At 39.2% G+C, this 23,454-nt stretch overlaps 2 protein-coding genes across 4 annotated transcripts in view; both read left to right on the forward strand.

Moving 5' to 3' along the window:
• The first annotated feature begins 834 nt into the window (after positions 1-834).
• Positions 835-5,471, forward strand: RANBP6 (RAN binding protein 6). 2 transcript variants are annotated; one of them, XM_009456285.2, is made up of 2 exons: positions 854-1,042; positions 2,158-5,471. In XM_009456285.2, exons 1-2 carry the CDS (start codon positions 1,028-1,030, stop codon positions 4,222-4,224), a joined length of 2,082 nt encoding a protein of 693 aa, XP_009454560.1. In that variant the 5' UTR covers positions 854-1,027; the 3' UTR covers positions 4,225-5,471. The 2 variants fall into 2 exon arrangements, with proteins under 2 accessions (XP_528532.2, XP_009454560.1); XM_528532.7 differs by having other exon boundaries at positions 835-5,471.
• Positions 5,472-7,963: 2,492 nt separating this feature from the next.
• The window catches only part of BRD10 (bromodomain containing 10), an 86,282-nt gene continuing 70,791 nt past the window's right edge, over positions 7,964-23,454 (forward strand). The window contains exons 1-2 of one of the 2 annotated variants that reach the window (XM_063788722.1): positions 7,964-8,060; positions 8,498-9,318. In XM_063788722.1, the coding sequence (XP_063644792.1) occupies positions 8,726-9,318 (593 nt within the window). In that variant the 5' untranslated portion in view covers positions 7,964-8,060; positions 8,498-8,725. Of the gene's footprint in view, positions 9,319-23,454 lie in introns of both variants that reach the window. The other variant, XM_016960560.4, reaches the window with a different exon arrangement.

Below are 23,454 nucleotides of genomic sequence, written 5' to 3' on the forward strand. Positions count from 1 at the left end.
CAATTCACCAATTTAAATTTAACAACTCAATGGTTTTTAGTATAATCACAGAATTGTGCAACCATCACAATTAATTTTAGAACATTTCATCACTCAGAAAGAAACACCCTATTTGATAGCAGTCATTCTCTATCCTCCCCTCCCCCCAACCTCTGGCAACCACTGATTTCTGTTATACAATTTGCCTGTTTGGTACCTTTCATACAAATGGAATCATACAATATGTGGTTGTGACTGGTTTCTTTCACTTGGCATGTTTTCAAGATAGACTTATTGTTTTAAAATTATCAAAGTAACAATATAGTTTAGAAATAAAAGGAAAAAATCACTCATAATCTGACCAGAAGCAGTGGCTCACACCTGTATTCCCAGTACTTTGGGAGGCCGAGGCGGGCAGATCACCTGAGCCCAGGAGTTCGAGACTAGCCTGAGCAACATGGCGAAACCCTGTCTCTATAAAAAACACAATTAGCCGGGCGTGGTGGCGCGCGCCTGTGGTCCCAGCTACTGGGGGAACTGAGGCGGGGAGGATCGCTTGAGCCCAGGAGGTTGAGGCTGCAGTGAGCAGGGATCGCGCCGCTATACTCCAGCCTAGGTGACACAGCCAGACCTTGTATCCAAAAAAAAAAAAAAAGTCATGATCCCATTCTAATCAATGCTTTTCTTCTCTCGTCTGCAAGTGCACGTTTATCTTATTGAAAAACAAATGGAGGATGTCATTGGCCTCCACACGGCTCTCACCTCTCTCCAAAACCTAGCTCGCAACCTGCCAGAGCGCAGCTAGAGTTTCTGGGCAGAGGAGGGAGAAGCACCCCGCCCATCCCCGCCGGCGCCTCGCCTACGTCACTGCTTCGAGCCGCAGACCCCCTCCCTCCTTCCCGGTCGCGGTAGCTTTGACAGAGCGCAATGGCGGCGACCGCGTCTGCAGGGGTGCCGGCGACCGTGTCAGAAAAGCAAGAGTTTTACCAGCTTCTGAAGAACCTGATCAATCCAAGCTGTATGGTGCGGAGGCAAGCAGAGGAAATCTATGAAAATATCCCAGGTCTGTGTAAGACTACCTTCCTCTTAGATGCCGTCAGAAATAGAAGAGCAGGTTATGAGGTGAGACAAATGGCTGCCGCACTGCTACGACGGCTTTTGTCCTCTGGGTTTGAGGAGGTTTATCCAAGTCTGCCTGCTGATGTTCAGAGGGATGTCAAGATTGAACTGATTCTGGCTGTTAAGTTAGAAACACATGCTAGCATGAGGAAAAAACTTTGTGATATTTTTGCAGTGCTGGCCAGGAATTTGATAGATGAGGATGGCACTAACCACTGGCCGGAAGGTCTGAAGTTTCTTATTGATTCAATCTACTCCAAAAATGTGGTTCTATGGGAAGTTGCACTTCACGTTTTCTGGCACTTTCCTGGGATTTTTGGGACCCAAGAGCGGCATGATTTGGATATCATCAAACGGTTGTTGGACCAGTGTATTCAAGATCAAGAACATCCAGCAATCAGGACATTATCCGCTAGAGCTGCAGCTGCATTTGTACTTGCTAATGAGAATAATATTGCTCTTTTCAAAGACTTTGCAGACTTGCTTCCTGGAATCTTACAGGCTGTGAATGACTCATGCTACCAGGATGATGATTCAGTGCTAGAATCCCTTGTTGAGATTGCAGATACCGTACCTAAGTACTTGGGTCCTTATTTAGAAGATACTCTACAGTTGAGTTTGAAGTTATGTGGAGACTCTAGGCTTAGTAATCTGCAGCGCCAGCTGGCCCTCGAAGTTATAGTGACCTTATCTGAAACTGCCACTCCGATGTTGAAAAAACATACAAATATTATTGCACAGGCAGTTCCTCATATATTAGCAATGATGGTTGATCTACAAGATGATGAGGACTGGGTAAATGCTGATGAAATGGAAGAAGATGATTTTGACAGCAATGCAGTTGCTGCGGAGAGTGCACTAGACAGACTGGCTTGTGGGCTTGGTGGAAAAGTTGTTTTACCAATGACCAAGGAGCATATCATGCAGATGCTTCAGAGCCCTGACTGGAAGTATCGACATGCTGGATTAATGGCCTTATCTGCCATTGGAGAAGGATGCCATCAACAAATGGAATCAATTCTAGATGAAACAGTTAACTCCGTTTTGCTTTTTCTTCAGGATCCTCATCCAAGGGTGAGGGCTGCAGCCTGTACTACACTTGGACAGATGGCTACAGATTTTGCACCTAATTTCCAAAAGAAATTTCATGAAACAGTGATTGCAGCTCTGTTACGTACCATGGAAAATCAAGGTAATCAGCGTGTGCAATCACATGCAGCTTCTGCTCTTATTATTTTTATTGAAGACTGCCCTAAATCATTGCTAGTTCTATATGTGGATAGTATGGTGAAAAATCTACATTCCATCTTGGTGATTAAACTTCAAGAGTTGATTCGGAATGGAACTAAGTTGGCTTTGGAACAACTTGTGACAACCATTGCATCAGTTGCAGATACAATAGAAGAAAAATTTGTCCCATATTATGATATATTCATGCCCTCACTAAAGCACATTGTTGAGCTTGCTGTTCAGAAGGAACTCAAGCTTCTGAGAGGAAAAACTATCGAGTGCATTAGCCATATTGGTCTTGCTGTTGGGAAGGAAAAATTTATGCAAGATGCATCAAATGTGATGCAGCTGTTGTTGAAGACACAATCAGACTTAAATAATATGGAAGATGATGACCCTCAGACCTCTTACATGGTTTCAGCATGGGCTAGAATGTGTAAAATTCTTGGAAAAGATTTTCAACAGTACCTTCCACTGGTTATCGAGCCTCTTATTAAGACTGCTTCAGCTAAACCTGATGTTGCTCTCTTAGACACACAGGATGTGGAAAATATGAGTGACGATGATGGCTGGCAATTTGTAAATCTTGGAGACCAGCAGAGTTTTGGAATTAAAACTTCAGGACTTGAAGCAAAAGCAACTGCTTGCCAAATGTTGGTTTACTATGCTAAGGAGTTAAGGGAAGGGTTTGTGGAATATACAGAACAAGTTGTGAAGCTGATGGTTCCTTTACTGAAATTTTATTTCCATGACAATGTTCGAGTGGCAGCAGCAGAGTCCATGCCTTTTCTCCTGGAATGTGCAAGAATTCGTGGCCCAGAGTATCTTGCACAGATGTGGCAATTCATATGTGACCCCTTAATCAAGGCTATTGGTACTGAACCAGATACAGATGTGCTCTCAGAAATAATGAATTCTTTTGCAAAGTCCATTGAAGTTATGGGAGATGGTTGCCTTAATGATGAACACTTGGAAGAACTGGGAGGAATACTGAAAGCAAAACTTGAAGGGCACTTTAAAAACCAAGAATTGAGACAGGTGAAAAGACAGGAAGAAAACTATGATCAACAGGTTGAGATGTCTCTGCAAGATGAGGATGAATGTGATGTTTATATTCTGACCAAAGTATCAGATATTTTGCACTCATTATTTAGTACTTATAAGGAAAAGATTTTACCATGGTTTGAACAACTACTTCCATTAATTGTAAATCTAATTTGTTCAAGTAGGCCATGGCCAGACAGACAGTGGGGATTGTGCATATTTGATGACATCATAGAGCACTGCAGTCCAACTTCATTTAAATATGTAGAATATTTTCGGTGGCCAATGCTACTAAATATGCGAGATAACAACCCTGAAGTCAGGCAAGCTGCTGCTTATGGCCTGGGTGTCATGGCACAGTTTGGTGGAGATGATTATCGTTCTTTATGTTCAGAAGCTGTTCCACTGCTGGTAAAAGTTATTAAGTGTGCAAATTCCAAAACCAAAAAAAATGTCATTGCTACAGAGAACTGTATCTCAGCAATAGGGAAGATTTTGAAGTTTAAGCCTAACTGTGTAAATGTAGATGAAGTTCTTCCACACTGGTTATCATGGCTTCCACTGCATGAAGATAAAGAGGAAGCTATTCAGACTTTGAGTTTTCTCTGTGACCTAATTGAAAGTAACCACCCAGTTGTAATTGGTCCAAATAATTCCAATCTTCCCAAAATAATCAGTATAATTGCAGAAGGAAAAATTAATGAGACTATTAACTATGAAGATCCTTGTGCCAAACGCCTAGCTAATGTCGTGCGTCAGGTACAGACTTCTGAAGATTTATGGTTGGAATGTGTATCACAACTTGATGATGAACAGCAGGAAGCCTTACAGGAGTTGCTAAATTTTGCTTGAAGCACTTTAATATAACTTGAATATTATCTACTATAAAAGTAACTACAAATAAGTGTTGTGAATAGATTTTATTATAAATCAGAGAACTGTTTTCTCCCTGCTAAGCAGTTTATAGTTCTTCTCCATGTTTCTCCAGAATTAATCAGTGTTAGTCCTCTGTTTATCTCGCATGTTTTATCTTCCAAACACAGACCTTGGTGATAACCTGTGCTTCAAACTGTCTTAAACAATGTTTGTCACCTTTCCCCTAGTTGATGTAAAGTATATAAATTGTTGCTATTTGTTTGAACTATTATTGATGCTAGCCAAGCAGTATACTTGATGTGAAGATGTCATGCTATCACAATATGCTAAGAGCTCACATAAATAAGATAGAATTTCCAGGACAAACATCTTTGGAATTGTGAGTGAAGGATATAGTGGCAGGCTTGTCCCTCTTTGATTAATACTCTTGGTATTTGTGGTGATGGGAGGATGCTGTTACTAGGAGAGTTTTGAGATATTGCAGTGGATGTGGGATGTATATGAACTTTTTCATAATGTACTCCTGGGAACTGGGTGGGACATATCCATATTGTAGTTCCCAAGGTGTCCGGTTGAGAGTTAGAGAACTTTTAAATTTCTTTAGCCAGACAGGTCTCTATTTTTTTAAGTTATCCAGGACTCCAAGAACCATAGTTACTGAAAAGGGAGTCCTGATACATCTAATATTGGTAGCATGTAACAGTGTTTGACAAAGAGTAAGTAAGCAGTATTCTTGGGAGTCAGTGTTATGTGTTTCAGCAGAGTATTATTTTGTATATGTATGCCATTTTCTCCCTGCAAAGCAGCTCAACAAGAGAAAAAGCTCTAGTTATAGGGCTTAAATTGATTTCTATTTCAAATAATTTCCTAATAGATTCTAGAGTAGAACTGAAGAGTATTCTATTGGAAAAGTGAGAGGAAAGAAATGTAATTTTCTTTGAACATGAAAAAGAAAACAACTTTGAGAGTAGTCATTTAGCAGTAGATGTGCATTATTATGAGAAAACAGTTCTATAAGTCCAGGGTTAATTATATTAATTGGAATGTCAGTCTTTAATGTCGAGCTTATTGTAGGGTAGAAAAGAGCTTTCTACTCAGCTAATGATTACTCATTGATCCAAAACTTAAATACATCTATAATTTCCTGGGGCTATTGTGAGTACTGTGTATGTATTTAGCAAATATTTAAGACCTAGTAAGTGCTCAATAAATTGTAGCTGTTATTGCTGTTGTTGTTTGTACCTCTATTGTGTCTGGAACTTCTTTTACTTTAGAATTTTCCCAATCCATTCCCTACTTATTCATATTGGCAGGCTATTTAGGCTATTGTTGACAAGAATATAAAGTAGAGATTTTAGATATGCAATTCTGTCCATTCCATGTAATTATTACTAATGGGGGAAAAAGGAAAATGAAGGACATTATGTATAGTATGATCACAATTTTTAGTATATTTAAGATAAATAAAGTATAGATGAATGAATAGAAAAATCCCACCTCAAAGTATTAATAGAGGTTTTCTCTAGGTGGTAGGATTAAGTGGCAAATTTTCTCCTCACTTACCTATATTTTCTAATTTACCTACATACCTACAACCAACATATTTCTTGTTTTGTTTGTTTGTTTTGAGATGGAGTTTTGCTCTTGTTGCCCAAGCTGGAGTGCAATGGCACGATCTCGGCTCACTGCAACCTCCGCCTCCCAGGTTCAAGCAATTCTGCCTCAGCTTCCCGAGTAGCTGGGATTACAGGTGCGCACCACCACTCCCAGCTAATTTTTTGTATTCTTAGTAGAAACGGGGTTTCACCATGTTAGCCAGGCTGGTCTAGAACTCCTGACCTCAGGTGATCTGTCCACCTCAGCCTCCCAAAGTGCTGGGATTACAGGTGTCAGCCACCGTGCCCAGCCCATATTTCTTGTGTAATAGAGTTTCTTTTTTAAGATCAAGGACCCGATCCTACTTTCATTATAGTTAAGTTGCTATCATCTTGACCTCTTCATAACCTAGAGTTGAGGTTCCTTCTACTCACCCACACCTTTCTCTTTTATATAATCTTAATTAAGAAACCCTTTATCAACATTTCTAGCAATTCCCTACACTTTTATGTATGAGGAATTAGAAATTCTGCCAGATGACTTGGAATTAGGCACCTGGAGTTTTTGAAGTATGACAGACCTAGATTTTAATTTTGGTTAACAACTTTCTTAAACTAAGAGGCAGTTTCCTCATCTGAAAAATAAGGTTAATACCTAGCTGATAGGCTTGTTGTGAGAATTAAAGGAGACAATGAATATAAAGTGCTTAGTGGCACAGGATTCAATAATGTAAGCTAATATTGTCCAAGAGTCATGAAATAGGGCTAATGACTAAAGAGTAGAGGATGTTTGCTTGGGTACGTTGGGCTTCAGATTCCTGGGCTTTGTCGAAAGAAAGGAGGAATGTCTAGTCAGACACAGTTTTTGGTTGCCAGGTGCTGAAGTAAGACTGATCCCTGCATTTTTTTCTGTGAGCTGAGGTTCTGTGGACTCTTCTCTGAGGGGAGAGAACCTTGTAAATGCGTTATATATTACAAATGTCTGATGAGAGGAGACCTCGAATACTAGATAAAAGGTATGTGTGGAGGACAGTGTGAATACCCTAACTAAAAGAGCGTTCCCGCTTCACTATTTTACTTAAGAGTGATACTTAACTTACTGGACAAAAACAGCTTTGAGGTTAAAAAAATTTTTTTATCACTGCTTTAAAGTTCACATTAATGAGAAGTAAACAATTGCAAGAGTCAGAGTATCCTAATCATTTAGTTATACACATTTTACCTTTAAAATGCATGATTTCTGTAATTTTGTTTTTGTGTTTAGGTAATTCTAGGTTTTAACGAGGGTTCTGTGTACCCAGAAAAAATAATATGTGCGTCTTTCAAATAGAACTTGAGGAAATAATAGTATTTGCTTTATGGAACCACGAATTCCTACCTCCCGACTAATTTTAAGTAACATGTAAACCAATGTGAATGATGAGTCCACTTTTTAGTCATTAAACAGTAATTGTAAAATGTAGTGAGATTGTCAGCCCATGCAAACAACTGTTTAATGCTGTACAACTCAGACATGAACTATTTTGACTGTTTTCAGTCCCAAGAATTTGTTTAAATGAGGTTCCATTCTCTTTATTCTTAACAGATCTCAAGAATCGGGAGGGTGGAAATTTGTAACTGAAAACATGGAATTAGTTCCAAAATATGAATTGATGTTAAGAGCTGGGGTTCTAAAAATCACCTCCTTTTCTTCTGCATGTGAACGTATGGTGGAGTCCTTAAACTTTCTTTCTAAACTTCTCAAAATTCTGGTTATATATAAAAGACCCGCAGTCACAAGGGAGAAAGAGTGGGAACAGAATGTAAATTTTATAGTAGAGAAGATTTACATTTTGCGCTTTCTCACTATTCATTTGCCATTAACAAAGGTTATCTAGCAACTTTAATTTTAGTTTGGGGGGGGCTAACACGGGTCTTGCAAAAGAAGTTTCCTCTTGAAGCACTTGCTTTAGAAAAAGCCTTTTGGCCACCTTCCCAGGCGGTAGCGAATTAAGCTGCGCAGGCGCCTTGCTTCCCCCTCCATCAACATGTTCGATTGGCCTACGATTGATTACATCATTGGTCCGCGCAACCCTAGCAGGCTTCTGGGCCTGTAGCTGAGCCGAAGCTCTTCCTTTTGCGTAGCGGGGCGGGGCACGATGGTGGCGGGAGGGTGGTGGGGGGGAAATTGTTTTACTACGCATGCGCACCGGGGATGGCGACAGGGCCTCTTTCTTTGCTTCTCTCCACAGCTCTTCCCAGCCGGGGGGCTGAGTGCCCTCCCCCTTCTCTCCCTGCCCCTCCCCTTTCTCCCCCCTCACCGCCCAGCGGGGCTTCTAACTGACAGTTGTCGCCGGGCCCCGTCCGTGCACCGCCTCCTTCTGCCCGTGTCCCCCGCAGGTAGAGGGGGGCGGGAGGGGGTGTGAGGGAGAGGAGGAGTCGGAGCCGCCGCTGCGGCCCCCTCCGGGGAGGGGAGAGGAGAACCCCCTTCCTCCTCGCCCCCTCCCAGCCCCCCGCTGGCCCGGGAGGGGGTGGGGCGCCGAGGCCGCGCCGAGGCCGCGGCGACCCGGCAGGGCCTGGCCGGTGAAGAGCAGGCGGGCGGGGTGCGGAGGGGTGAGGCCGGCGAGGGCCGTGCGCGCGCCGCCGCCGGGGGGAGGGGAGAGGAGGGCACCTAGGCTCTCCTCTTCTCTCCCCCCTCCTCGCGCGCCATGTAACCCCGCCCCGCCGGCGGTGAGCTCAAGACCCCCGCGCGCACCGAGCCGAGCCGGCGGCTGAGGAGAGCCAGGCCCGATGTGGCGGGGGCTACGCGCCGCGGCCGAGCCGTGAGGAAGCGGCTCGCGCTCACGCGTCCCCCAGCACCTCGAGCGGCTGTTCCACACCGCCCAGCCTAGGCCTGCCGGGGCATGAGTGTGCCCGGGACGCCGGGAGCGATGGAGCCGGCTGGGGAGGAAGAGCGGCCGCCACCGGCGGCCGAAGGAGAGAACGACGAGGAGGAGGTGGCAGCGGCGGCCCAGACCTCAGGGCCGGCCCACGGAAGGAGTGCCTCCTCGCTGGAGGACGCGGACGATCAGGAGGAAGAGATGGAGGCGATGGTGATCGGAGGCGGTTGCTGCAAGGAGCAGGAGCTGACCTACGAGCTACAGCAGGGCTACCGCATCCTGGGCGAGTTCCTGCAGGAGAAGCACCGGGGCCTCACCGCCCCCTTTCTGCAGCCCTTGGGGGGCGTTGCCACCGCGGAGGAGGAGGTGGCGGAAGGGCCGCGCAGCGGGGGCCGGGGCGGTCGCGCCTTCCCGCAGCAGCCCGGACAGGGCATGTGTCTGCTGAAGATGGAAGAGAAGTTCGCCAGCGGCCAGTACGGGGGCATCACCGAGTTCGTGGCGGACTTCAGGTTGATGCTGGAGACGTGCTACCGCCTGCACGGAGTGGACCACTGGATCTCCAAACAGGGCCAGAAGCTGGAGATGATGCTGGAGCAGAAGTTAGCGCTTCTCTCTCGGTAAGCGAGCCCGGTCCCCGGTGGCACTGACAGACTGACACAAAACACACACTCACACGTGCCCGAGGATGGGCTGGGCCAGGGGCCTGGGGGCGGCGCTGATAGGTGCTGAGTCGGTGCTGGAGAAGCCCGGGAGGAGGAGCGGCGCTGGGCGGGGACCGGAGGGGTGTGGTGGGTGTGGGCCGAACCCGGCGTGCGCGTAGACTGAGAAGGAAACCCGGGTCTGCAGCGCTGAAGAGCTGGGTATAGTTTGCAGATGTGAAATGGAATGGGTCCCGTAGGAAGAATTGCACGTGTAGGCAGAGGAACAGTTTTTGTGGGATGGAAGTTGGACCTGCAACTTTTAGACAGTTTTAGCATGACATTTAAAACAGCGTTTAGGATGAAATATCTCTAGAAAAATAATTTTGGCTTATGTGAAAAGGTGTCTTAAACCATTAAAAAATAATTTTATCATTTACTACCCATGTCGGTCATCGAAGATTTATGGAGTGTTACTAAATGGTTAGTGGTTACTTTTGCATACTACTGATCTTTTCTCTCCGTTTCATCTGAGGACACCCAATTTTTGCAATAATAGGGAATGCATCAACACACATTTTTAAAAGTTTATACATTTATGTTTATTCTACCAGAAGTCATAGGCAAGTCAGATGATACTGTGCTCTTGGTATCCGCCACCCATATATCCAATTATTTAACACAAGAGGGGGATACTAAAATGAATGTATTGTTTTATAATAATTGTATAGTCTGTGTCAGCCAAGTTAATTTCTAAAGTTTAAATTTTTCGGGAGTGGAAAAATTCAATGTTTTTGGTATTGGTAGTTGAAGTGGAATAGTAGTTTGACTGTTTACTATTAGAGTGAATTTAAGTTGAGCAAGTCACTTAACCTTTTTGGCCTCAGTTTCCTCATCTATCAAGCGGGGATAATAATAGTACTCCTCTCATAGAGTTGCTTTGAGGATTTAATGAGTTAATAAATGTGAAATCAACAGTGCTGCTCCCATAGTTAGCCAAGTATAAGTGTTAGCCATTTTAATGTAAGTAGTAGCAGTCGTTGAATAATATGAGTGTATACTTCATATCTGAAACTGGGCATTATACTTGTGCTCTTACAGAATAGCTCCTAGAAATTGTGTTAATTTTTTGGTTCTTGATTTGTCACTGTAATTTAAAAGTAACCTTTGTCATTGGCTTCCCATATGCTATTTTCAAGACTAACGGTGATTTTTTTCACCAAAAACAGTTAACATAGTGCCTGTCTTCGTTAAGTGAGCTCTCTTTAAGGAACCTCTTCTTGAATCCTTTCATAGAGTAGGATTATTTAGTAATAGAATAATTATTCACATATTTGCTTTGTAAATTACTTTTAATACTTTAGTAATTTTGTATTTCTGTAGTATGTTTGTTACCCTTGTCTCCACAGTGCATTATTGCTGTGACTCACATAAAAAACAATCCATTCACGTTATTATTTTGAAGTTATAAAGTATCCTCCTGATTGATGTCACAAGATTTTAGACCTGGAAGAACCTTAGAGTTCATCTAATCTATCAGATGTGGGAATAATGATTTAGAATGAGGCAAGAGAATGACTGAATGAAAGTGCTAAGAGATAGCATATGGGTTTGAATTACTGGTGTTTTCAAAAGCTCTGTGTGTAATAAACATTTATTTATTTATTTATTTTCTTTTCTCTGAGTCTCCCTCTATAGCCCAGGCTGGAGTCCAGTGGCGTGATCTCAGCCCACTGCAACCTCCGCCTCCGGGTTCAAGCGATACTCGTGCCTCAGCCTCCCGAGTAGCTGGGATTAGTTGTCACCGAGCCCGGCTAATCTTCGTATTTTTGGTAGAGATGGGGTTTCGCCATGTTGGCCAGGCTGGTCTCAAGCTCCTGACCTCAGGTGATGCGCCCGCCTCGGCCTCCCAAAGTGCTGGGATTACAGGCCCTAGCCACCGCGCCCGGCGTATAATAAACATTTCTTGGTCTTAAAAAAGAGCAGACTAAGAAACTACATAAAGGTAAATTTCTAAATGCTTAGAATCATCATTCTCAGTCGTTAATGCCCAGAATACTTATATTCCCATGTGATCTAATAGTATCCATATTTAGAAATTAAACTTACAACATTATAGTTTATAAAAATAATGTATTTCTGACATTCTTAGGCCATTAGAGGTAAAATTCTTGCTATTTTAGTAGCAAAAAGTAGTATGACCTCAAATAGTTAATTAAAGTTGGAGTCCCTCGCTTTTTTGTATTTGATGTATGCAAACACATCAGGTTTGCGAGACCACACTTGTGGATACTAGGACATCAGTTCTTCTAGCCTAAAATCTGAGTCATTACTAACTGCTTCCAATGGGCACAACTTTGAGAAAAGCATAGGTCACAACTGTTTGAAATGCAACTAAGGTATATAGATGTTTCAAAACAATATTCTATAGAGTGTTCATGGGAGTGTGATTTTCAGCATATAGATGACTCATAGCTTATTTGTAAATATCTCAAAGTGGTATATGGTATTTTAGAAATGAAACCAATGAATCACTTAGATATTATTTGAATTTTCTGTTGTCTTCTGGAATATATTTGTAAGACACTAAAGGAACTTATTTTCAAAGTATAAAGAGACTTTAAAGCCGTTCCCTATACTGCTGAGCTTTCTAGTGAGCAATAAATGAGGTATATTAGGTAAAGAGGATACCACATTCTCATTAGGGAGCAGCCCAATAGCATTAGTACCCTGGACACAGCATATAACTTGAATCTCAGTTTCCTTATCTGTATAATGAGGGTGTTAGGGTAGAATAATTGTGCAAGTATTTAAGTATCTTCTAGAATTAGGCATTCATGTCCCTGAGATCAAAAGATAAGTTCCCTGCCCTTAAGTGGTTTGTAGTTGAGTAGGGAAACAGTTATTTAAAAATAGAATAATTCTGTAATGGATATATGAACAAAGTACAAGAGGAATTTAAAGGAAGATGACATAAATCTGAAGCGGAAGGGGTGAATGTGGGGATGACAAGTGAGACGAGATAAGGAAGAGAAGGAGACTAGTCTATCATAGAGGTGTTTATATTTGAATTGATTCTTGAAGGAGTTGAATATTACTACTGAACTTTTTAGGAAGGTTTAACTGGGGCATTCCGAATGCTGAACTACAGTGAGTGCAAGGCATGAAACAGCATAGTATTTCTGGAAACTACAAATAATTCTGTATGCTTCACTGTGGTTTCTAGAGTAGTCTCAGCATCTCAGGAAGTAGACAGTATGACCCACTGGGGTGAGAGAAGAAAATATTAGGACTTAAGTATGTTCTGTTATTATTTTACCTTTTGAAATATCTTTTTGTTTGTTTTTTGTGATGCTTAAAGCAGCAATGCATGTAATCTATAAATAATTTATAAATATTTATGATTTTTATATTATCTATATGTATTTTCACGAGAAGTAGGACTAAAATTGAGGTCTGCTCTTTCAGTTTCCAAAAGCTGATTAATTCTCAGAATGAACTCCAAATTGGGCTACTGGTGTGTATATTGCCTTTTTCAAAGGCGGTAACATATTTTGAAAGTCCCAACACAGATTTTTAAATTTTTACTATCAAAAATACAGTTTTGACCACGCATTGCTATAGGTACAATTTTCTCTGTTAGATAACATATCTATTCTCAAGAAAGTTATATTTTAGAAGGGATCTCATTCATCCATTTGAGGCAACTGTGAGAAATAGCAATTAACATTAGAAACAGGGAGAAGATCATCTAAGTGGAAAGGAATAGAAAATACTTAATAGGAAATTATGAAAAGAACTTTAGAAAACGTCAAATATTAGTATGAATTTTTACCTCTTCCAAATCCGATTTTTAAATGATGATATTTTTGAAAACTTTAAGAATATTGCCATGTAGGCTGAAGATGGCTTTTTCTAGTTTTGAAAGGCTGTCATTAGAAAAGATGCATCACCAGTGACACTAATAAAGCTAAATTTAAATTTTTAATTTTGCCATTTATGATATCTTGTTGAAAATAAGCTTGTGTATAGCTTTGTTAAAATTATTCTTGATTTCCATATTGTTACTGTTAAAAAATGGTACATGTATGGGATAAAAAGGCTTTCTTAAAATATAGCTGAAGATTATTTGGTTTTGTGATTGCTTTTTAGTTGGCAGAATATTTTTTGGATTGGGGTAAGAGTACAGCATACTTTGCCAAGTGTGGCAGCTCATGCCTGTAATCCCGGCACTTAGGGAGGCCGAGGCGGGTGGTTCACTTGAGGCCCAGAGTTTGAGACTAGCTTGGCCAACATGATGAAACCCCATCTTTACTTAAACAAACAAACAAAAAAAATTAGCCAGGTGTAGTGGCACACACCTGTAATCCCAGCTACTTGGGAGGCTGAGGCACGAGAATCACTCAAACCTGGAAGATGGAGATTGCGGTGAGCCGAGATGGTGCTGCTGCACTCCAGCCTGGGTGATAAGAGTGGAAAAAAAAAAAAAGTACAGCATCCTCATGAAGCCTCAAAAATTTGAAAATAGAGGTTTCCAAGTACAAGTAGTAATCAAATTAAAAATGAATTTTTATTTTAATCTTTTCCTAAGTTAAATTTGCATTCTTACTGGCTTGCTTATCCTCAGTCAAGATCAAAACCTATAAAGTAATTGGAAATTTTAACAAAATGTTTATTTCTCCTCAGTAAATCTCACCCATCCTACCTACCACTGGATTCTGTAATTCTTTTTTTTATATAAATCTTTACAAATTGGCGATCTTTGGTAATAGAATCTGGATTTGCCTCATGTTCAGAACCTATAGAATGTTACAGCTTGATATTCCATGTAGTTCTATTTATTATAGTAGCCATTCTTTAAAAAATAGTGTTATTTCAAGAAGGTTCAGAAAATGTTTTAAGTGCAGTAACAGAAGTATGAAAGAGTTCAATTAACAAGACATTTATTGAGCACCTGTTTTGTTCTAGGGTTTGGGGGGCAGTCCCCACCCCCAACAGGTTTAAAAGATGGTAGGAAGAAACACATATACAGGCATAGTAAAAGGTAAAGTATGTTTAAACCATGAGTCTCAAACTTGTTCCATTGTCAGAACACTTAGAAGTCATGGTACTATTTGCACAACATCCTGAAATATGTTTTTAATTATATCATGATTTTTTTGCTAGGACATCTAAAAGGTTTAAAACAAATAATGGGAGGGAACCCTTAATTGAAGAAATTCTATGTAGTGTCTTAGTTTTTTCCCCCTACAAATTGGGAAAACATAATCACTTTCAGATTTTAGGTGATAAATCTTGGTTCAGCTCATGAATGACCATGTTCCAAGGAGCATACTTTGAGGATGTATACTATTGTGATGAGCTATATTATAGTGTGCAGAGGAGGGATAACTATTGGGAGTGGATAGCTGGGATTAAAAATATTTTATTAGATTTTATTCAAGAGATTATAGTTTTTGAGCTAGGTTTTGAAGAGTGGGTAGAATAATGATAGGTGAAGATGTGTAATTCATTGAACAATTATTTGAACTATTATGTGCTAGATAATATGTAAAGCCCTGTAGATACAATGACAAACATTACCTTGTCCCTTCAAGGTGATAGGTAAACAGAAACACATAATTAAAAGTTAGGTATTTGGAGGCATAATTAAAAGTTAAAGTATGGAGGCAGGAGAGTACAGAGTAGTCTAGGGGAACAGTTTATACCCAGTGGTTAGAGTATAGGATGATGAGGATATGTAGTGGCAGCTAAGTCTAGAAAGATAGTCTGGGGCCAATCATAAAGTACCGTGAATGCTTGCTAGGGAATTTAGAATCTAGGTAGTGTAGATCCATCACAGGTTGCGACTAAGGGAGTAACGTGAAGATTTTACTAGTAGTATTTTGAGGTTTGAAGGCAGAAGTGAAAGGACAGTGAGGGAAGAAAACCAATTAAAAGATTATTGAGTTAATTCCATCGAGAGATAATAAACAGTAGGAATAGAAAGGTGGATGGGGATACAAAAGAGGTAAATTCAACAGGTATCAGTGGTAAATGGCAAACTGTTGAATGTGGAGTATGAAGGAGCAGATGATGTCCAAAATGAATAGAAGCATTTGAGCCCAGCTGGTGGTGACGCTTAGGGGACCTGAGAGGAGGCATTCATTTGAAGATATCCAGCTGAGAATTATAAGAGTGCATGTGGAATCCAGCATAGTGACAAGGGCTAGAGATGTTTAATTAGAGGGTAACTTGCTGAAGGATGATAAAGAAATAGAGTAAATGAAATTGCCCAGGACAGAGTCTAGTAAAAATACAAGGGAGCCAATGGCAGAACTTTGTGTGAGGATTGAATGTCTTCAAACTGAAAAGAAAAAAGATTAGGGTTATGATTAAAATATGTATAATGTATATTAAAAGCTGAAATGCTTAATTTAGAAAAGGTAGTTAATGAAGCTGAAAAGAATTTATTCTGGAATAAGTAAAAAGGTATTATTTGAAATATGCTGAACTTACAGACTATTATTTAAAAAGATTGTTCTTCCATTTGAAAATATTAATTTGAGAATGATTTAGAATTAAGACAATAAAAATGTCCTAACAGATTCTAATGTATTTTGCCTTATAGTTTGTTTCTCCTTGTATTTGTGCCCTTGTATTTATTTTTATTTCCCAGAAGAACACTAGAGCAGGGAAGAAAAATCATATCTTGGAGAGAAAATGTCATCCCTTTCATAGTTTTATTTTAGCTTTCAGATAATCTTTAGGCTATCTCTGTAAGATGAGAGTTGCCCAGAACAAATAATAGCCATTTTCATTTTCCAGGAACTTGTATAATAATATGAATCTTAAAATTCATGTTAAGTTACCAGAAGTTTTTTTTTTTAATTGGGAAAGGCTAATAAGCCCCAGTGGTAGTATCTGTCACCAAACCCTTTGTTATATCGTCTTCCACCTGAGACCTATGAATGTTCCAGAAATAAGCATGCATTACAGTCAGAATATTAAGTATGTACACTTTGAAAAAAGATTCAGGAAAACCAAGAAGATAGTAGTTGTTATTGTTAACTAGAAAGATCCTAGGTAGTTTTCATTTTCTTCTTTTAACTTTTCTATATGTCCTAGATTTTCTACAATAAGCATATTACTTTTATATTAAAAATGTATTTTATTGAAAGGAAGTTAATATTTACAATTCTGAATAAACCATATAAGTTAAAAATTGAACACAGACAGCATACCCTCCCTTAAGGGATGGACACAGTGTTCAAAAGCATGCAAGAAGGTAGTATGTGGTTAATGTGGTAAGACAAGTTCAGTTCCTTATTTTTAGCATATATTTACAATGCTTATTATTTGATAGGCACTATAGGGAGATTCGAAGATGGATATAGAAAGACACAAGTGGATAAACTAAATTGGTGTAGAGGTTATTCAGGCAATAAGAACACCATATCTAAAAGTGCAAAGGCAAAAAGAGCTACTGTGTGTAGCTAGGGAATGGCCAGTAGTTTAGTTTGGCTAGAGTGTAATTATATATAGAAAAGTAGTGACAGGTGTGACGGTGAGGGCCAGATTATGTAGCCAGATCACAGAGGGCCTAATATGCTGTGCTAATATTAGGGAGTTGTATGAAGGATTTTAAGCTAGGGAATTACAAGGGATGCATAGATGAAATGAATTAGAGAAGGAGAAAACTAGACTCAATTTGATCTTTTCCCATCCTTTAATTTTCAGCTTTGCTTATTCTTGACTTCCAAGTTAAAAGAATTGCATTTGACTATGTTTCTTTTAGGTCTGGTGATTATGTATATATAAATGTATCAGGAAAAATTAGTTTTATATATAGCAGAAATCCTAGAGCAATGCTAGATATAAGAGAAATTTTGCCAAATTGAGATAATATGCTAGATTTACATCTCCAAATAATTTGTCAGACTTAGTTGTTTTGTTTCTTTGAATAATTTCAATCTTCTCTCTGTTCTCAGGGAAAAAAATATGTTAAATACATAATTTTATCAATTTAAGTTAGTCTACTACCAAGTTGTTTTTAGCAACTTTGCCAATAACCAAAAAAAGAATTATGGCAAATATAATTAATAAATTATAAACATATTGACAATATCAATATGCTTAATTTGACAGCTTAGTTTTTATAGACACAAATTTATATTTGTAACAGTTTAATACTTATAAGAACATAATCCTTAAAAAATACAACGTTGCTAGTAGAAGGTATTTAAAAACTATTAAATATGATAGTATTTCAAGGTATTCCACAGACTACTGACAAGTATGAGAACCATTTATATTCTTAAGTTAATCTAAATCCTTGGTACAATTCTAGTACGCTAGTGATTTCTACTACTTATTAATTCCAGGCTAGGAAATTTGATTGATAGTAATATTTAAGTCAAAGGCTCTTAATCATATCCAAGACTTATTTTAAAAGTTTCATGAGAAGAGTATATAAATTATAGGATAACTGAAATCTCTTAATTTTTTATTAACAATTTAAACCCTTTTTTATCTCATATATACACATGTATTATTTACTTACACCCAAAAAAATTAAATGCAAAGTTTGAGTTTGCTATATGGCACTTAATCATCATGCTTGGTTGCTTATGAACAAAAGCTGTAAGGATTGAGAGAAAGGAGTCTTTTTTCCTGAGAGACAGACTGGAGAGAAAAGGATCATAAAAGATTTCAAGGAGTAGGGAGCATTTAGATACCTGTGGTGGTAGGATTGACAGTATTTGCAATATATATTATTAAAATATTATGTGTATACGTATTATGGAAATCTAAAGAAAATAGTTGAATTGTAACTAATGTATGTAGACTTTTTAGCAATCCAGTGATTAGTGTTTATATTCGTAATAGTTTATTAATTTAAAATGTGTACAGCTGGGGCAATAATAGAACAGTACAAGAGAAAATCTCCCTCTTTCACCAGTCGCCAGGTCTCCTACTGTTAAGAGGCCAATCCTACTGTTAATAGTTTCTTTTATCCAATTGAGTGTCCAGTAGCCATCTCAAACTTTAACATGTTCAAAACAGAACTTTTGTTTTTTTTGTTTATTTTTACTAAGTTTAGTCTTAGAGATTTGACCATCCACCAAATTGCTCTAGCCAAAAAAATAGCATTTTTCATTGATTCTTCCTACTTCTAAAGTATATTTTAAATCTTGCCTATTTCTTTCTATTGTTACCACTTAAGTAAGTGTTCTTGACTGTCCTTTACAAAACGTACAGTATGTAACTTATAGTTTGAACTTATTTATTATGTATTGTGTGTGCTTGCTTTTTGTGTATCTTCTTTGCTATCCATGTAAGCTCAGAGCAGACAGGAATGTTGTCTGTGTTGTTGCCAAACCTACCCCACTACCTATAAGTGCTTAGTTAATATTGAATGAAGGAATGAATGAATGGATGGATGGATCTGCCTGAAATTTGTTTTGGTGAAGAAGTGAGGTTGAAATCCAGCTTAATTTTTTTCTCAAATACCCAGCCAGTTGTCGCAACATCAACTTTCTCCATTATTTTGAATTACCATGTTTATGATATATTATTGGTGTATTTGGATCTATTTTTCTTTATCATATGTCTCTGGTGTATTTGGATCTAACTTTCTCTGGTGTGCTGTTGATCTAACTATTCATCTTCTGATATTAAACTTTATTACTGTAACTTTAGAATTTATTTTAATATATTTGGTAGAGTGAGTCCTCTGTCAAAAAAAAAACCCATGTTTTCATGTATTTATTTTCCCATTAGATATGTGGCTTTTAAATAAGTATAGCAGAAGCAACATTTGCATCACCCATGTTTTGTTCACTTCGCATAAGAAATATGCAAGAAAACAATAAAAATCACTAGTTTATGGGGAATAAGAGTGGTATTCTTCTCATTCATGAAGGGAAAGATGAAAAGTTGATAGCATTACTTATTTTCTGTGGACACTGTAATAGCCACTTGCTACATTCTTCATTTTAATTATGTCCTTAGCTCTTGCCAAGTCCCTGTATCTCTTTGTTAAGACCTGTTATTTCAGGTAGGCAGGTGCTAAGACTTGCTCTAGCTTTCCTGCCTTTCTTCCTTGTGCCATTGTCTGAATCTGAAAGTGTCCTAAATTTACAATCAGCTACTTTAAAGCCTCATCAATGCTTAGGAGATAAATAGAAGAGTTGGCCAGGGACAGGAAGCCAAGGTATTTACCTGCGTACTTTGCAGACTCATTACATTTTTAGCATCTTCTAGGGAACATTAGCATATTGAGACAGTATGAGAGTTAGTGACCTAGAGAGCTTCTGTTCTGCCTGCATTGAGAACTCCTGAGAAGTAGGAATAGCTGTAGCAGTAGTAGTATGTTCAGCAGAGCAGCCTTAACTTACTAAAAATGCTTATCACGCTTGTCAAGGTTGATAAGGCACTTTTCAAATACTATTTGTCTGTAAATAAAAACTTTGCATTTGCCTTTGTGCCTTTCCTAAATTCAGAAAAACAGAATAAATATATTCTAAGCAAAACGATTTTTTTAAAATTAGTTACATGGCTCGGGCATGGTAGCTCATGCCTATAATCCCAGCACTTTGGGAGGCCGAGGTGGGCAGATCACCTGAGGTCGGGAGTTTGAGACCAGCCTGGCCAATGTGGTGAGAGACCCTGTGAAATCCCAACTCTACTAAACATACAAAAATTAGCCAGGCATAGTGGCATATGCCTGTAATCTTAGCTGCTTGGGAGACTGAGGCACAAGAATTGCTTGAACCCAGGAGGCAAAGGTTGCAGTGAGCTGAGATTGTGCCATTGCGCTCCAGCCTGGGTGAAAGAGTAAGACGTTGTCTCAAAAACAACAACAACAACAACAACAACAAAACCAAGTTACATGGTCTTCAGTTGTTCTTTGGGGCGTTATGTCATTTACCTGTTGCTGTTGCAGAAATGAATAATGGCTTTGGAAGGTTTTGTTTGTATTCTTCTCCTCTGGAGAGGAATAAATACATTTATTTTTATATATGTATTTATTTATTTTTGTTGTTTAATGGCTTTACTTACCACTAAGGGCTCCTAAATTGGTATCTTGAACCCCCCGCCTTTAGTTTTAGTTTCATATTTTTGTCCATAGAACTTTTCCAGTTGGTTGTGTAATTGTTATCTCAAAATGTTAAAAACTGAGTATATTTCTAACCCAAATCTCCTTCCCAGTTTTCCTGTTTTTCTTTTTGACTTTTCACATTTTTGTCAGTGGTGTCATCATTGTTTCAGCCTGAATGTATCAGTCATCTTTGATGTTTATACTTTTAATTCCTTATGTACAAATTGTTAGTGTGTTCTTTGCTAAATCCCTGTTGCTCAGTAAATATTTTGATGAATATATTTGAATAATATGAATGAATATTTTCGTCTTTATTTAGTATTCTCTCTCCACTCTTTCCTATCTATCTAAAAGTGTTCTTTCTGCAAAGTCCAATTCAAGTTCTTAACAAAGGGTGACCAGATAGGGTATAGAAAGGTTGACTAAAATAAGAACTGAAAAATATCCTTTGCATTTCCTAACTGGGAGATCTTTGGGAAGAGGGATTTCAGTGGAGTAGCTCCAAGCAGATGCCACATTATAGATTGAGATGTGAATGAAAGATGAATTGGATCAGCAGTTTAGATGTTCCTCAGGGAAACTTGGACTTGTTTATATGGTAAAGCAGCTAACAGATAGAGAAAGAGAGTTTGAAGGCTCAGAAGATAATTAATGAAATACAAATTCTGAAGACCTGTGTAGTGATTCATTTTTCATTAGAGGATTGGAGGCACATTTTTCACTGAAACATAAAGTAAGGATGGGCCTGGATTTAGATAATTTTGGTTTTTGAGAAGCAGGAAGTTAATGGAGCTCTTACTTAAAAACTGCCGTTTTCTCTGAAATAAGTTATGGGCAGTCACCTGCGAGGTGATGGAATGAAGCTTTTGAATAGTGGTAGCATTTGGGCCGGCGTGGTGGCTCACGCCTCTAATCCCAGCAATTTGGGAGGCCAAGGCGGGTGGATCAACTGAGGTCGGGAGTTCGAGACCAGCCTGACCAACATGGAGAAAGCCCGTCTCTATTGAAAATGCTGAAAATTAGCCGGGCGTGGTGGCGTATGCCTGTAATCCCAGCTACTCAGGAGGCTGAGGCAGGAGAATTGCTTGAACCAGGGAGGCGGAGGTTGCAGTGAGCCGAGATGGTGCCATTGCACTCCAGCCTGGGCAACAAGAGCGAAACTCCGTCTCAAAAAAAAAAAAAAAAAAAAAAAGAATAATGATAGCATTTGAAGTTGCTGTTATGGAGAATGAAAGAGGGAGTTGACCACCTTCAAAGAAGTTATATTAGGTACAGTTGAGCCCAGCTGAGGTTATAGTTAGACAACAGGTTATAAGGGGATTATTTTTTCTACCCTGCTCAGTAGGAGAAGTATAGGAGTGAAGGGGCCTTTGGCTGAGATGTAAGAGAGAGGCTACATGCCTGAGACAGAAATATAATTGGTCCAGGGAGATAAGAGAAGAGGTTAGTCATGTATTATGGGTCTCAACTGGTTATCTATGTGAATAGCTAAAAGAAGTTGAATTATGTTACAGCAAATGAGAGTCAGACAAGGGACTGGAGGTCTGAAGGAAGACAAAAAAGAAATTCAGGGGGAATAAGGTAATGACTGGGAAAATAGAAGGTAAAAATCAAGTAGAAAGTAAGTTTAATGGTCTTTGATAAGTGCTTTTTTGTGGGTATGAAGACTTCTTATTTTCCTGAAAACCTTTTTGGGTGTGAGGTAGCTTATAGCTGCAGATAAGAGCAGTGGTCTCCAGACTTTGATGATCTGCCTTCTCAAGCAGCAAACATTTTGAATATATACCTTCGATTATGCATATTTATTTATAAATAATATGGATACTTTACTATTATGTTTTATATATTATAAAACATAAGCTAGATACTTAAAATGAGAGAGTAAATAAGCATATTTAAAAATTTTTTTAACATTATTGATGGTATAAAAAGTTTTTGGTGAGGGCATTGTGATACTTCATTAGTTTTGAGAATCTTGGTTTCATACTTGGCTGTAGAGCTATTTGAAAGGCTTGTTTTAAGTTAGGTTTATTTTGATACTTGGTTTTAATGGCTGTTGTAGCACAGAGCTTGTAAAGATACATAAATGTAGACAGAAGCTTAGATGAATGATGCTTATCTATCAAATATGCAAATTTTTGTGTCAAAATTCCCCAGTAAAATTTTCTGTCTTTCCTAATTGAATTAGTTGTTCTTGAAAAGTATTTCTAAGGTGTGCTGTGCTGTTAATCTCCATTTGCCCCTGTAAATGCATTTTCTACCCTTGTGTACTGTGCTCTGTGCCCCAGAAGGCTGATTTATAAGGATCAAACTGGTATGCCTTGACCTCTGACTTCTGATTGGGTTCAGCCAATAGGAGGGACTGACAGGAGGACAGAGAGGACAGACATATTTATTCCTACAGCTTCCTTTTTTCTGGGTTGCAAGTTGTCAGTAACTGTGCTCCATCGTTATGGCCTTCTCCTACAGTCACCGCTCTCTGGGTTCCAGTAACTATTCACTCTCCTCCCCATATTGGGCTTAGAGTGGTAAAATAGTTCTCTGCTGTGGCTAGCACTGGAGTGCTTCACTATCCCTTCCTATTTTCTCTCAACCTTGCCTGCACATTTGTAAACAGTCCCTTCATTAAATAAACATCACATCTTTTTACATATTATCTATTTCTTTCCAGGACCCTTAGGGCTAAAGTTGCATTTTAATATTTTTAAATGGATAGGTGAACTAAGTGATTGAAACTCTTCATTTAGTTTTTTTTTTTTTTTTTTTTTTAATGGAGTCTCACTCTGTCACCCAGGCTGGAGTGCAGTGGTGAGATCTCGGCTCACTGCAGCCTCCGTCTCCCAGGTTCCAGTGAGTCTCCTGCCTCAGCCTCCTGAGTAGCTGGGACTACAGACGCATGCCACCATGCCCAGCTAATTTTTTATTATTAGTAGAGATGGGGTTTCACCATGTTGGCCAGGCTGGTCTCAAACTCCTGACCTCATTTGATCCACCCGCCTTGGCCTCCCAAAGTGCTGGGATTACAGGCATGA

This window comes from Pan troglodytes, chromosome 11 (genome assembly GCF_028858775.2).
Source record: "Pan troglodytes isolate AG18354 chromosome 11, NHGRI_mPanTro3-v2.0_pri, whole genome shotgun sequence".
In the NCBI taxonomy this organism is placed as follows: Eukaryota; Metazoa; Chordata; class Mammalia; order Primates; family Hominidae; genus Pan; species Pan troglodytes.